The sequence below is a fragment of the Cucurbitaria berberidis genome, assembly GCF_010015615.1.
Source record: "Cucurbitaria berberidis CBS 394.84 unplaced genomic scaffold K460scaffold_2, whole genome shotgun sequence".
NCBI classification, from domain to species: domain Eukaryota; kingdom Fungi; phylum Ascomycota; class Dothideomycetes; order Pleosporales; family Cucurbitariaceae; genus Cucurbitaria; species Cucurbitaria berberidis.
This window is the reverse complement of record NW_024468936.1, coordinates 2,310,080-2,324,285: the sequence shown is the minus strand read 5'-3', so window position 1 is coordinate 2,324,285 and position 14,206 is coordinate 2,310,080. Positions and strand designations below refer to the sequence as shown.

General features: G+C 51.8%; 7 protein-coding genes across 7 annotated transcripts; 5 read left to right on the top strand and 2 right to left on the bottom strand.

Moving 5' to 3' along the window:
• Positions 1–261: 261 nt before the first annotated feature.
• K460DRAFT_403089 (uncharacterized protein) lies at positions 262–1,311 on the top strand (the record flags this gene model as incomplete). The annotated part of the gene is made up of 1 exon (XM_040936588.1): positions 262–1,311. The coding sequence occupies one exon, from the start codon at positions 262–264 to the stop codon at positions 1,309–1,311; it is 1,050 nt and encodes a 349-aa protein (XP_040790326.1).
• A 525-nt stretch (positions 1,312–1,836) lies between these two features.
• Positions 1,837–2,622, top strand: K460DRAFT_403088 (uncharacterized protein; the record flags this gene model as incomplete). The annotated part of the gene is made up of 1 exon (XM_040936587.1): positions 1,837–2,622. The coding sequence occupies one exon, from the start codon at positions 1,837–1,839 to the stop codon at positions 2,620–2,622; it is 786 nt and encodes a 261-aa protein (XP_040790325.1).
• A 1,241-nt stretch (positions 2,623–3,863) lies between these two features.
• On the top strand, positions 3,864–4,907 carry K460DRAFT_275606 (uncharacterized protein; the record flags this gene model as incomplete). The annotated part of the gene is made up of 1 exon (XM_040928054.1): positions 3,864–4,907. One exon carries the CDS (start codon positions 3,864–3,866, stop codon positions 4,905–4,907), a length of 1,044 nt encoding a protein of 347 aa, XP_040790324.1.
• Positions 4,908–5,413: 506 nt separating this feature from the next.
• Positions 5,414–7,007, bottom strand: K460DRAFT_403086 (reduced viability upon starvation protein-like protein; the record flags this gene model as incomplete). Its single annotated transcript, XM_040936586.1, has 6 exons — positions 5,414–5,439; positions 5,495–6,556; positions 6,611–6,630; positions 6,686–6,780; positions 6,872–6,904; positions 6,972–7,007. 6 exons carry the CDS (start codon positions 7,005–7,007, stop codon positions 5,414–5,416), a joined length of 1,272 nt encoding a protein of 423 aa, XP_040790323.1.
• Positions 7,008–7,511: 504 nt separating this feature from the next.
• Positions 7,512–9,397, top strand: K460DRAFT_363796 (cysteine desulfurase). The gene is made up of 3 exons (XM_040932887.1): positions 7,512–7,822; positions 7,879–8,702; positions 8,891–9,397. The coding sequence occupies exons 1-3, from the start codon at positions 7,537–7,539 to the stop codon at positions 9,311–9,313; spliced, it is 1,533 nt and encodes a 510-aa protein (XP_040790322.1). The 5' UTR covers positions 7,512–7,536; the 3' UTR covers positions 9,314–9,397.
• A 331-nt stretch (positions 9,398–9,728) lies between these two features.
• Positions 9,729–11,799, top strand: K460DRAFT_414443 (UEV-domain-containing protein; the record flags this gene model as incomplete). Its single annotated transcript, XM_040937671.1, has 5 exons — positions 9,729–9,782; positions 9,834–9,921; positions 9,980–10,218; positions 10,281–11,537; positions 11,602–11,799. The coding sequence occupies 5 exons, from the start codon at positions 9,729–9,731 to the stop codon at positions 11,695–11,697; spliced, it is 1,734 nt and encodes a 577-aa protein (XP_040790321.1). The 3' UTR covers positions 11,698–11,799.
• A 399-nt stretch (positions 11,800–12,198) lies between these two features.
• K460DRAFT_63581 (PR-1-like protein) lies at positions 12,199–13,354 on the bottom strand. Its single transcript, XM_040938580.1, has 3 exons — positions 12,874–13,354; positions 12,580–12,826; positions 12,199–12,531 (listed from the first exon to the last, which is right to left on the bottom strand). The coding sequence occupies exons 1-3, from the start codon at positions 13,123–13,125 to the stop codon at positions 12,395–12,397; spliced, it is 636 nt and encodes a 211-aa protein (XP_040790320.1). The 5' UTR covers positions 13,126–13,354; the 3' UTR covers positions 12,199–12,394.
• Positions 13,355–14,206: the final 852 nt, after the last annotated feature.

Sequence of the window (14,206 nt, the reverse complement as noted above, 5' to 3'; positions counted from 1 at the left end):
CTCCCAAGCAACGTTGTTATAGACGGAGGCTTCATTGTGTGAATGGTTAGTGAAACAATAAGTGGAAAGGTCAGGTCGAGGGGACTTGACAACGAGAATGCCTCCTCGAGTACTCATAAGGTTCCAGTCTCCACAACACTCAAACTCCCACTCAAGTACCTTTCTTCTCAACCGCTATACACGGCCACCAACAATCTTGTAATTTCGACTGGAAGCCCCTGACCGACGAGTATCGACAATACTCCGCACCTATTCATCACGATGGCGCGAAATTTGAACAAGCGCAAGGCAGATGAGGAGATCGAAGACATCAACGAGATCGAAAACGTCCCAAGCCCGGCTGACAAGGCCGACCTCCTTCGCATGAAGCTCCTAGCCTATAAGTCCGCGCTACGCCACCGAGTCTACAAACGTCCCACTATCGCCATTAACGCAATAAATTCCTCCCGAGGGGCATCATCGTTCTTCGAGAGCTTGCCTCGCGAAATCCGAGATACAATCTATGGATATGTATGGACTAGTACTCCAACTATTCTTCAGCGCTACAGGCGCAAGGAATACTTCGTATCCTATGGTGACCAAGATCTCCGATGCGATGATAAAGATTGGGAGCATTGGAGTGCCCCTTGGCTCCTCACCAACAAGCAAATGCTTCTTGAGGGCCTCGCAGAATTCCACCAGCAGTCCTTTTGGCACTTCAAGACAGAGTCCCACGCTGTCTTAAAGCCGTCGGAGTATACCTTTCCGCTAATCACTCCGGGATTAGTGCGGACGCACCATCTTCACATTGGATGGCCGTCCAGTGGAGACTTTGCCCAGCGAACCAACGTAGATAGTCAGACGCCCTTTGACCCGAGTAAGAGTGTCGCAATCGAGCGATATTTCTGGCTCAAGAAGGACGTGATCACTCTTGTCAACTGCATGATGGCCTCGATGGAAATGAACGAGGTGGTTCGGGAGATCAAGGTCACAGTCGTGATACTAAAGGACATCGCTGGACTTATAAATTATCGAGGTATGTTGCAACACCCCATCCGGTATGTATTCGATTTGTCCCAACTCGAGCGGTTGGCTGTACACCGTGGCCTGCGAGAGTTTCAGGCAAGAATTGAAGTTAGGATGCCCCGCCAGCCAGCGTCTACCGTAGAGCTCGCAAAAGCGAGTTCTTCGCTGATAGGTGAGTTTCAACGCGTTGGGACGTTGCTCGTTGACGGGGTTTGGATTACGAGCATCAACGAGCCCTTTAGGTGGGAGGACACTTCTCCCAGTTTGTTGGTGGGTGAGGCTGTATGTACGGTGAAGAAACCGTAATCCCTGAACCTGGCTAAAATCTCAACGTCAGCGAGCTGAATAGGGTCACATGGCTGCGTTGTATGCCTGTAAGAAGTAGGGTGGCATCTGGCATATGCAGGAATCTTGGTAATCGCTAGTGGGGCCCACCACCTCCTAATTGGTTATCGACCATTAAAAACAGTGTGAGACAGTGTCACAGTAACTAAATAGTTACTCCAACCTAGTGCTACGTTGCGTGTGCTTCCTTACCTAACTATCTATAAATGCAAGTAAATCCCATATTTTCATATCATGCTACCTAAATCAGAACTTACTTCTATTTACGATAGCACCCCCATTATCTCCGCACTCAAAGTACTTTCACAGAACCAACGATAGCTCAACTAGGGCGTAGGCGCTTTGGAAATCCTCTTAAGCATCCCCACTATTAAAATGCAACTCCGATTCGCTACCGTCATTATTTGGACTGCGACAGTGCTCCAGGTCGTGACAAGTACAGTCCTTCCCAACCGAAACGTTTTAGAGCCTCGTCAACAGGAGAAAATGTCGACTTTGCAGTTCGAAGGATTCTGCTTCAACTACGCCACTTGCAGCTACAGAAAACCAATGAGAGAGGCATCGATTCTCCTCAATGCTGCGACCCAAGCCGCTGCGGTCTTTGTGGGAAGTGGCTATCGATATGGGTTTTCTGAAATCGAGGATTTTACCGTGGAGATCGTGCGGGAGGAAATTTTCGGCGCCACGATAGAGTTGGATCTCCTCCAGAAGCTTTGGGAACATATGGCTGCTAAGCTTATAAAGAGAGGGGTTACCACACACATGCAGGGTTCGGTGGGAACTATGGCGGATTACCACGCAAAATTGGGTGCTCGTATTTTCGTCTGGATCACCTACCTAGGTAAACCCCTTCGGCCAAATCATGGAAGGGAGCTTCCGCAAGATAAGAAAGATCTCGAGTTGTCGATGGAAACGATACGACAACGCACTCAGACATACATGGAATCTTGTAAATGGGATGCTAAACACAACCTACCTCTCTATGTCGACAATTGCCCGAATCTGAGGCCAGATTGTAGTGAGCCTCGTCCCTTGTGTAGCTTGGACGGTTGTTCACCGAGCGTAGCGACTGGCGCATTTGGCGGAAATGACGGTCAGTGCAAGGGTGATGTATTCAAGGGATGTCCTTGCTTCGCGACGGGCAATACGCAGGGCCATTGCGGAGTGCAGTCGGGTCCGTGTAACGAGAACGGCTGCAACGGGCAACTAACTACAGATGGCACAGCGAGATGCACGGGTGCATTCAGTGGGTGTAAGTGTATCTGGCATTAAGTGTTGAGCTAAGTACCAGTCGCCCAAGGCTTGTAGGTGCTATCCGGACTTACTGCCGAAGATGTTAATCACACGTCCTCCTATGGCGTTGATGTAGCTCAATGATGGTCTACATTAAGAGTCAACAAGCTTTTAGAGACTACCCTTGGCAACACTTCTTACTTATCTCAATACCCTTTTTACTTCAAAAATTTAGTAAACTTTAGTAAAGTCTTGCATTGTAGTACTGTATTATTCATTATGAAAACATCATTCCTACCATTTTTGAAGAGAGCTTTACGAGCTTTACAGATTTTTCTGCTCTCTCTCTCGAAGTGGAAGAAGCACGTGTGTGTATACAAGATTGACACGAGAGTGAACACTTAGACCTAAACCTCTTCCCTGACGCCTTGGGAGTTTCGGGTTTATAGACTGGCTTATAGACATCGGAACTAGAAATCCCAACATCGAATACGTCGGGTAAGTATTCAACTGAATTAGGACGTGGAGAGAAAATACATACAGCCTTTTGTTCATGTCTCTTTTGTAGGCTGTGATAAGAAAACGTTGTAAAGCTTCCCGCAAATATCCTTGTAGGGAATGTGAGTTAATTGTTAGGAATTGGAAAGTCTAGCAGATGTAAGGACCATTTTGAAGGCTAGAGATGTTGCTCTAGCTGGCGTTGGGATGCGCAGGACTCTTAGGCAGCGCGTGGGGAATATCCTTCCGCTGAAAGACGTAACAAGCTGCGCAACCGTCTCCATGTTGTTAAAGAGTAAAGCGTTTGTCAACATGAAAAGAGGCACAGTACGCTAGCTGCCTAAAAAATCTCAGAAGTGGTGTGGCGTCGGATTAAGATTACGATTTCGTCGTTTTGGAGGCGTCTAGACATTGGAGCTAACCCACAACCCGGTCGATCACCCGATGCAACATCAATCTAAATTATGAATACGAGAAAGGGTCCAGGCATCCAGCACATCATAGGAGTCAATAATACTTGCCTAAACCCCCACCTTCTTTAGTCTTTTCCCTTCTGTCTTTCCTCTGCGCCTGACGGTTCAGTTCCTACCCGCGCGTTTAAACGCGCAGCCGCTCGCTTGCCCATTACACTCGTTCTTTATCTTGAATACATAATGTCTGAACCGCAATTTCACCACGCGACTCATGCGCCACATGCGACCGTCCCGCCTCAGGCACCAACAGTAGAGGATCCAAGCTCCACCTCGAGACATCTTCCCGCGAACGTTGCGACTCAAGATACCATGAACACAGCTGCAGCTCGGACCTCGTACCCACGAACCCAGATCCCTACCTCGGAAAGACCAGTCAGCTTCAACGAAAAGCTCAATACAGGCGATCGATATTGGAAATTCAAATCTGCCCTCCAGACCATCCTGATCATAACGGGCTTCATTGGCGTCGGCTGCATAGGGTGGAGTATGTCGACTACCTCGCTCATGAGCGACAGCTTGGACTGGCCTTCGACTTTGGCGATGTGGCCCGAGTTGCTCACCTTCTGCATATCAATCGTATGGTGTGCAGTTTGCATCCTTGTATTCGTCCTCCGCAAGAAACCCGTCCACCCTGGAACGCGCGTGGCCTTGGAACTTCTTTTGTGGCTCGGATTCGTTGCGACCGCGCTCTTCGTCCTATTGCTCTGGCGTTCAGCAACAGAATGGCATAGTCGTAGCGACATAACCTATGCGCCTTATGATCGAGGGAACTATGAGTTGGCGAACAATGGAACGTGGGTGTGGGAGCCGTATCACAGTCGTAGTAGTGATGACAGTGACGTCTCCAGTGTACGAGGGTGCGACAACAACAACACCTACTCCCGCAACATCTTCACAAACTGTGCAGAGCAAGACGCATATATGAACAAACTCTGGCGGGAGAAGCCTCACCGTGCCAACGTCCTGCTCACGGCAGTAGTCTGCCAGTTCTTTGGCCTGGTGCTCCACTTCGCCCTGTTCGTCTGGGCATGCGTCGACACGAACCATTACAACCGCAACAAAGTGAGCAAAGACGCTGAGAAGCTCGCCGCCGGAATCGTGCAGACTATGATCGACAGAGGAGCCATTCTTCCTCCTCCAGGACAAGCCTATACACAGCCGGCTGGCGGACAGGGCATGTACTACCAGCTGCCACCCCAACAGGCATACCCTCTGGCGACAATGTATCCGCAAAGAATACCGGGTCAGCATGAACAGATGGCGCCTGGACAATACCGTGCTGCGTCTCCTGCTGCTCCAGGCCCCGCTGTCGGACCAAGTAATGAGAAGGGTCAGGGCCCGCTGTACGCTTAGAAATGGTCGCTTTGTTGGTTTTATTCATGGACTGTGTCATTAGTAGATGCAAATAGTTTGATACCCGTTGATTTTGCAATGTTTTCAGGATTCATGTACCGACGATTGATTGAAAAACGGAGTGATTGGGCCAGCGGTGTAAAGAAACAAGACTATAGCAGAAGTTTGTTGTAGGAAATGTGATGAAGATGACTTCAATGAAGTGACCAAGGGATCCATGTCTCAGATCAGCGAGCTTCATGCGGGGGTCCACGCTAGCAGTGATACGAAGTGTGGCTTGGTTAAGGACGTGGCTAAGCGTAGCAAAAGTATAATAGGTAGAATTTGAAGAGCTACCCAATATGTGCAAGATGAGTGGCTACAAAAGCGTTGCCACCCTGATCTAAGGCAAAACTCTAAAACTTAATTCCCACTCCCTTCATGCAATAATAGCAATTATGACAACACAACATGCATCAGTAAGTAATTCCTCGCGGTCGCGTAAGTGACGGTCGGCTGAGCCTCGACTAATGGCTCAGCTTGACGTAATTTCCTGTGGAAAAAAAGGGTAAGCGGAATGTAAAACTGTAAGTTGAGTGCGTACATACCTGGGAACTGGCCTTGCTTCCCTCTGACCTTTCCAATCCACCATTCGTTATCGTTCTGCGTCCGTGAAACAATCTCAATAACATCGCCAGTTAGGAAACTAAGATCACCCTCCGCTTGCGCCTCGTAATCGTACAGCGCCGTGACTGTCTCCGTAGTGGGCACACCACTCAATCGTGATGGCTTCGGTTTTGGCGGGGGAGGTGCGGCACCTTTCGACTTTGCAACAGAGCCCCAAGAGCCTTGTGATAAGGCCGGTGACTTGACATCTCCTATGGCTCCGGCGGGTCCGGGACTGTAGGGTGGCGGGGGCGTGTCCGTTTCCTCTGATATGGAGCTCCGGCCTGCCTTGGCTTCTAGTGCTTTGGTCGCATATTTGGACTGCCCGGGGCGCGCACCAGCCACGCGACCGCCTGTGGTCTTGAACTTGACAATGGATATCTTCTCTGCTTGCTCCTGGGTATCTCCGCGCTTCTTCTCGTATGCTGCCTCAATGTCTAGGGTTAGGTCAAAGTAGCCTATGTCGAGTCTCTGCATGCGCTCGTGGAGTGTGTAGAATACGTTCAGCTGCATGTAGTAGAAGGACTGGAAGAGGGGCTTGATGAACTCTCTTTCCAGAGAGAATAGTTTTGGTAGCTCCTCCTTGAGTAGGTCGTTGAAGTAATTGAAATCCTGGGTCGCCTGTTCTACATCACTCTCGGCACGATATATGGCCTTTTCATCCTTGAGAGTCTTGTCCTTCTTGTCTTGTAGCTTCTTGAGCGCAGTGCGATGCCGGTCGTAATCGAGCTGCTTGTGATCGCGCTTGGCGGCAATTTTGCGCACCGCTTTGATGATGGCCAGTAGCTCGTCTGCTGGGCGAATGACGCGCGACTCTATCATCTCGAGTTCCGGCTTGAGGGTTTCTTGTAACTCGCGAACCACGGTCTCGTACTGGTCGCAGGCTTCTATGCCAGCGGTGTTGCCTTCGTCGAGAAACGAGTCTGGGTCCGACATTCGTCCGGAAATGGGTTTATAGACCTCGGCGATGGCTTTGGAGAACTCTATCTGATGAGAGAGCATGCCTAGGAGGATGCGTTAGGCCCGAATGCGCAGAGGGATACCCAGGGTATACGCACCATTTACGGCGTCGAAGTACCTGTCACATGTAAGTTGGACTGTCACGTACAAGGACACTCGGAACAGGCGCATACTTTTTGGATTCCTCATGGAGCTTCTTCGTCTCCTTTTCCAGCTCGTCGAAGCGGCGCTCGGCATCAAGGTAGATGGGATCTTTTGTAATCTCGCCCTAGGCATCGCATATGTTAGCAAAGGCCGGAGCAGGTCCGGGAGGAGGCGCGTAGCATGGAAAGTCGTGGGTAGTGACTGATGGCACATACAATGTTGAACTTTTGCTTAATGGTTTGCGGCGCCTATGAACTCGAGTTAGCCCAGAGTCAAAGGGCAAAGTAGCGAGCGCATGGGGATGCTCGTCCGTACCCGAGTGACGCTCTTGGTCAGGCCTTTCCAACTCATTGCGGGGTCGTGGTGGTAGCTCTGTTAAGAAATTGATGCACGGGAGGGATCCAGGAAGCGCGTCGCGCAGGTCTGCTTGCAAAGAAGAAGACAGTAGAGAGTAGAATGGCCGTATGGGGACCGCGGGCTGCGCTTGGTTTGGCGGCGTGGCTTGGGGTTTTTGGTGTCTTGTCGCTCCTGCCCTATGACGTGCAACGAGTGGCTTAGACGCCTCGTGCGCTTGTGGCAGAGACTACGAAGTATCCCCGGCTCGGCTCCGGTGCCTTGAAATGGTGCGCACCGCGAGATTCAGTAAAGCAGTAAAGTGAAGAGGCAGCCAGACGTGAAGGCAGCAGAGTACAAGTTAAACGCTACCAAGTCCGAGCAACCCGAACCATGGTCGTCGCTGGACGGGGCTGCTTGCGGACAAAGGCCCTTGTGGTGCCGAGGCGGGCGTGCTTAGTCAGACCAAGGCGCCGTCGAAAGCTTTGAGCCCAGGCAAGAGGCGACTTCTGCTGTCTCTGCACCACGACCTATCTTCACCTCCATCATGGCGAATATTGCACCCACCGCTGCGAGGCAGGCCCTCCGCATTGCATCCCGCCGCTATACATCATCCACAGTCTCGCGCTTCTCGCCCCGCGTCGCTGCGGGGAGAGGCCAGGCACAGAGGAATTATGTCTCAGAGTCGAAGCCTTCGCAGGCTACCATTAACGTAGATACTACCATCAAGGCAGAGCACAAGGCATTCCTGAAACAGACAGGAGACCGCGCACAGGATGCCACGATGCCAACCACGGGCATGAGCGCCGATGCCATGATGAGTCCAAGTGCTGGTACGCCCCCCTCACTGCCCGCCACCTCCCATGAATGATGCTGATATTCCATCTAGGTATTCTGAAGCAAGCCACCGTCATGGACCAAGGCTCACGGCCCATCTATCTGGACATGCAGGCCACCACACCAATGGACCCGCGAGTAGTAGATGTCATGATGCCCTTCATGACTGGCCTGTATGGCAACCCACATTCACGCACCCACGCCTATGGCTGGGAGACGGATAAGGGAATAGAGGACGCGCGAGCGCACATTGCCGACCTCATTGGCGCAGACCCAAAAGAGATCATCTTCACCAGCGGTGCGACTGAGAGTAACAATATGAGCATCAAAGGTGTAGCCCGCTTCTTTGGCCGATCCGGCAAGAAGAAGCACATCATCACCTGCCAGACAGAGCACAAGTGTGTCCTCGACAGCTGCAGGCATTTACAAGACGAAGGCTTTTCCGTCACGTATCTTCCCGTACAAACCAATGGTCTCATCGACATGGCCCAGCTTGAGGCTGCCATCCGGCCAGACACCGCCATCGTCAGTATTATGACTGTCAACAACGAGATTGGTGTCGTACAGCCAGTAGAGGAGATCGGAAGGCTTTGTCGATCGAAGAAGGTCTTCTTCCACACTGACGCGGCGCAGGCAGTCGGCAAGATTCCCATTGATGTCAACAAGATGAACGTGGATTTAATGTCCATCTCTGGCCATAAAATCTACGGACCCAAGGGCATCGGAGCGTGCTATGTGCGACGAAGGCCTAGGGTCAGGCTCGACCCCATCATCAGTGGTGGCGGTCAAGAGCGAGGCTTGCGGAGTGGTACTCTAGCACCTCCTCTCGCCATCGGAATGGGTGAAGCCGCACGGATCTGCAAGGAGGAGATGAGCGTGAGTACCCTATTCTTTCCCATCCGCATCCACTATGATTATTTGCTTTACACATGCATGGCTTTCAGAGTGTTAGGCGGCCTCTGGCCGTCGACGCGCCTTGTTGATAATGCACATACGTATGAGTTCTTGTCTTTGTCACTTTGTTGTTGAGAATCATCTGTTGGAACCCAGCTGACCAGATGCAGTATGACTCGAAGCGCATTGGCGCGCTTTCGAATCGTCTTCTTGAAGGACTTTTATCCCTGGAGCACACCACACTAAACGGTGATCGGGAACGACATTATCCAGGGTGTGTGAACGTGTCTTTCGCCTACGTCGAGGGAGAATCACTCCTTATGGCCTTGAAGGACATTGCTCTCTCTTCCGGCAGTGCCTGTACTTCGGCATCCCTCGAACCCAGCTACGTCCTTCGAGCACTTGGTAGCAGCGACGAGAGTGCGCACAGCAGTATCAGATTTGGTATTGGTCGATTTACCACAGATGCGGAAATCGACTACGTGCTCAAAGCTGTCAAGGAGCGAGTTACATTCCTTCGAGAGCTCAGCCCGCTCTGGGAACTGGTGCAGGAGGGCGTTGACTTGAACACGATTGAATGGAGCCAGCACTAAGCGTTTTGGCAGAGGAAATACCCAGTAGGAGCTTGTATAATACCGCAGTGCACTTTTGCCACGGCAGCACGATTAGGTTCACACTTGTGGCCTGAGGCATCACGAACGATACGACCAGCTTTCAATGTACCATATTCTATAGCTCTTCGCCAGACTTATATTGAATAGTTAATGTAATGATATGAACATGCCAACTGTTGATGCCTGCTCTCAGTTCATGACGGTTAGTCGATGATGAGACAACCACGGCTGCCAATTGTATGTGAAGATACGAGTACTACAAGCTCGTAGTATTTCCAATGGTACTTTGTAAGCCTACGAAGACTGAGGCGCAAGTTGCCAAGGTGTGGAGGGGATCTGGTGCCATCGAATCGTGTTCGGAGCTTCCCCGCCAACCTCGACCTCGACGTGCAGCATGGCCGGCGTGCCTGAGAAAGTACTCAACTGGCTGTACAGCGTTCTCACCAGCGTAATTACCTGCCTTGATCAACGCAGCCTGTTTCTTCTGACCCAGCTATAGGAATACTCGGATGTGAATCGCACGTACCACGACGCCGCCGAGGCCCTGTCCAACTATCCTTCGCTCACGACTCGAACGGAAGTCTACAGTGCGTCAAGCTGCAATTCATGCCTCGACGCTTTGCACACATATACTCACCGTTTTAGCGTACGAAAATGGAGCTTCGGCGCTTCTACTACTGCTTACTGGGACGCTGCCAGTAACTTTCCGTGGTCAGACATACGGCTTTCCCGTAGCACTATGGGTGCCTTACGCCTACCCACGAGAGCCGCCGATCGTTTACGTTACGCCCTCGCAGGACATGATCGTGAGACCTGGACAGCACGTTAGCGGTGACGGCAGGATATACCACCCATATCTGGCACAATGGGGGAAGTACTGGGACGTGAGTGGCGCGCGCACTCTTCGCAAGACACGTAAAGGACATATTGGCTTACTTGCGCGTAGAAGTCTACACTGTTCGACTTCCTGGCGGTACTCCAAGGCGTCTTCGCAAAGGAACCGCCTGTGCGCTCCAAGCAGCAGCAACAGGCGCAGTATAGCGCGCCTGTGCAGCAAGCACCTCCGCCAGTACCTCCCACCCCAGTAGAATGGCGACGGACATTGCACGGAACTCCAGGTGCATCGCCTGCACCAGGTCCTTCCAACCAACCTCCCGCTCCCCCTCCGAAGCCACCGAAGCCGTACGAGCAGAACAGCCCAGCATCACAGTCGCAGCACAACCGATACGCGCAACCACCTCCGTTACCACCCCATCCGCCTCAGCAACCCCAGAGAAACAGCTATGGAGCTCCACCAAGTTGGCAGCAACAGAACCCTGGTACTCAACAACGACAATCGAGCTACGACATGAGCCCGGCAACTCCTGTGTCGAGACCGCCTCGGGCACAGTTTCAAGCGCAAGGGTATCAGCCCAACGCGTATGAGCTGGGAAGTCCCGTCAGTCCTATTACTCCTGATGGCCAACGCAGCGCATCTCACTATTCACGGACAGCGCTGCCTCCTCAGCCACCAGGTAATGTCCCGACCCAGCAGTATCAAGGGCCGCCAGGGCCTCCACAACAGCAATACGGCCGCCCACCGCCCGCTCAACAGCAGTATCAACAGCCACCTCCTCAATTCTACCCAGCGCAGGCGCAACATCCTCAGTACCAACAGCAACAGCAACCGCCGCCACAACAAGCTCCGCCGGCTCCCAAACCACCAATTGATCTGCTCGACGACTCTCTTGAAGTCACCTTACCTTCACAAACGGGGAATCAAGCCCCGATACCCGTTCCACCCGTTCCACCGAATCCCGAAAAGGACGCCCTCCTAAGAGCACTCAGCCAAACCCTCGTTTCGCAAATACGGCAAACAGTCTCCTCCAACACGGCTGCAGTGGCACCTCTCCGCGCACAGCAAGCAGCTCTGCAAACCGCATACTCACGGCTGCAAGCCGAGCTGGGAGAATTGCAACAGCTGGATGCCACGCTTGCCTCTAACGAGCAGATCTTGAAAGGCGCAATGGCCGACGCCGATCGAGTCATGGAAGATGCGCGGAGACGACAAGCGCCGGACGTGGACGATGTGCTCGTCGCGCCAACCGTGGTGGGTGGGCAGTTGTACACGCTCGCTGCTGAGGAGAGGGGGATTGAGGATACGCTGTTTGTCTTGGGGAGAGCACTGGACAAAGGGCGGGTTAGTGCGGATGTATTTGTAAAGGTAAGTTGTTCTATCCGAGCCAAGCAATATAGGTAGACTTTGGTGCTAACTTGGCTATTTCTAGCAAACCAGGAGTCTTGCGAGAGAACAGTTTTTGAAGAAGGCCCTGATTAAGAAGATTGCAAAGGGCATGGCGTTGGATGAGTACCAGATGCGGTGAGAGGTCGTTATTGCACCTAGGAGAAGAGGTTTTTAGCAACCCAGGTTACATTAGGCTGGCAGAGTAATAGCAACCACAGAGATTCAATGAATATCAGGGACAATTAGTTCAATTCGCTTACTTCTTTTCGGCTGCGTAATGATCTTCCTTGCTCACATCAGTCACTACCTTCTGAGCTATAGCGACAACCTGCCTACCTTACGCTCCCTCCTGCTCTCTTCAAAAACTGTCACTTTACCGTTGCAAGCCACGCTAGAAGTAGCCAGGAAAGTTGATGATTCAAGGACAACTTCACCTGAGCATTGAGAGATGGATGTCCATTAGATGGGAGGCTGAAGAATGGATGAATTTGTTAGGAACATGTTTGGCTTATCCATGAGTTCTAGCTTCTCTCGTACATCTATAACCGTCAAGCATACAATCGATGTCCTCCACTATAGCTAGTTAGAGGAACGCAAGAGGCAATACTACAAGTAGCTGAAGTAGCTGGCCGAGTCAACCAAGTTGGGGTCCCAACTTTGACTAGCCATAGGAAGAAGACAAGATAGATGTGCCGCGGATGCCGGGTCCAAACAGCGAATAGTCTATCGTCGTGCCGTATCGACGACAAGTCCCTTTTCTGCCGTCTAACAGCTGGTATAGTATCGTATTACTCTTGGACGCCTCGTGAGGTTTCGTGCGACCGTGTAGTGCAAGTCTACGTAGCGAGAGCCCAGTTGAAGTTGACATCCTCGCGCGCCGTAGCCTCGCCCATGCTAGGGTCTCTACAGACTGGAGCCCAGACCTGCGCAGCGAATTGTCCGGCAGCAATGTTATTGCCGAAGAACTCGTAGTCTATGTACGTTAGCATGTTACAGTGCCCATGTGTTCAATACCACGTACAGCAGTAGAAGCGGCCCGGGTACAGGACTTCGTCACTGCAGTGACCAACAGCGCAGCCTACGCGGGTAGTGTTGCGCCATACCATCTGGGAGAAGTGACCCCAGGCAGCGTCAAAGTGAGGATTGTCGTATGGGTACTTGGTCTCCTCCTCGTGCCAGCCGTGCGATGCCGTGCGGGCGAACTCAACCCACTCATCGTAATTTGCGGGAGCCGGCTTCACAGAGGAGAGGTTGCTACCAGAGCGATGCTGAGTTGGTCAGCAGAGGTTCTTGTACGAAGCAGAAGCCAACTTACGTGCTTGGGTTCGTGGGTGCACTCTTCGATGTCCGAGCGAGCAGCGTTCGCAAGATCCACATCCCAGATCAGGTCCTGGGCGCAGTGGAGACGGCGCCAGTACCAATGGGCTCTCATGACGGCGCTAATGAAGTTGGGGTCGTCTTGGTGAGGAGCAGCATCGTCGACGAGGCTGCGAGGCTTGACATGGTGAGCTGGCGCAGCAACCGCGGCGGCAGCTGTGAGAGCGACGAGGGAAGCCAACAACTTCATGCTTGCAAATTAAGACTATTGGCGACCCAGTGTAGAATATGAGGTATCGTGTATTTGAGCTGAGGATGTAGGTGAGCTGGTGCAGTGGAGCTTGATGCCGTGCACGAGGACGAAATAAATGAGTGACAAGTAGATAAAGAGCGACAGTATAAGGAAACGAGGGCAGAGAGGAGGAGGAAACGGGAAGCGGGGTGTTTATATGTGAAGGCCCGTGTGCTGGCATGGCTATGGCGTGGTGTTGTGGGAGTGCCTTCCTTTCACCGATCTGGCCCCCCCGCAAACAAACACGGAAATTGATACAGTCCAATTACGGCAGCAGTAAACGGAACAGGAGCGGTGCAGTCGACAGTGACATGCATATTGAAGAGGGGTAGATGGTAGCAGACTTCCACAGTCGTTTTGCACATGGTCAATTGCATCAATGAGCGGTAGGACGACTGGTGTGCTCCATCTGCTGGATGGTTACTCACCACTGCTGCTCGTGGTCAGCCTGCTTCTTGCCTTGCTGCTTCCCGTATGCAAAGTCCCTCGAGGGTGTCACCAAGCACTTACCTCGACTTAGATTGCTACTAGCCATTATGCTTGAGCTTGGTTCACATAATGCTGCTCTCCCTAACGGCCCGGGTATATGCTCCAGTCACACAAAAGAAGCATGTGAAGCATCCAAGCGACACGAGCGCATCCCCGTTACAGATCTGAAATGAACGTCGAGTCTGCCAACAAAAAACATGTAACTGTTCAAAGTGGTCACAACTTGGACAATCAGAAATGCTCAACGAATATGGAGGGACATGACGATAACTAGAAAAAGATTCGTACCTGATTCTGTTTTGGTTCTGATATACACAGCTGACCACGTGCAGGCAGTGAGCCAAGTTACGACAGTCTCTCTATTCGAGCCCCTCTTTGACTCGATATCATATACTGCCCCATAGACACCTATACATATAATGCTCATAGCGCAAAGGTTACTCTCCATTGTGGTCCTCCAAGTTCTATCCTTGCTCAACCCTGCGTTGACATGTTGACATGGGCCAATCGTTGTTTGTGCACGCGGCGTTGCAAGGCACGAGTAACATAG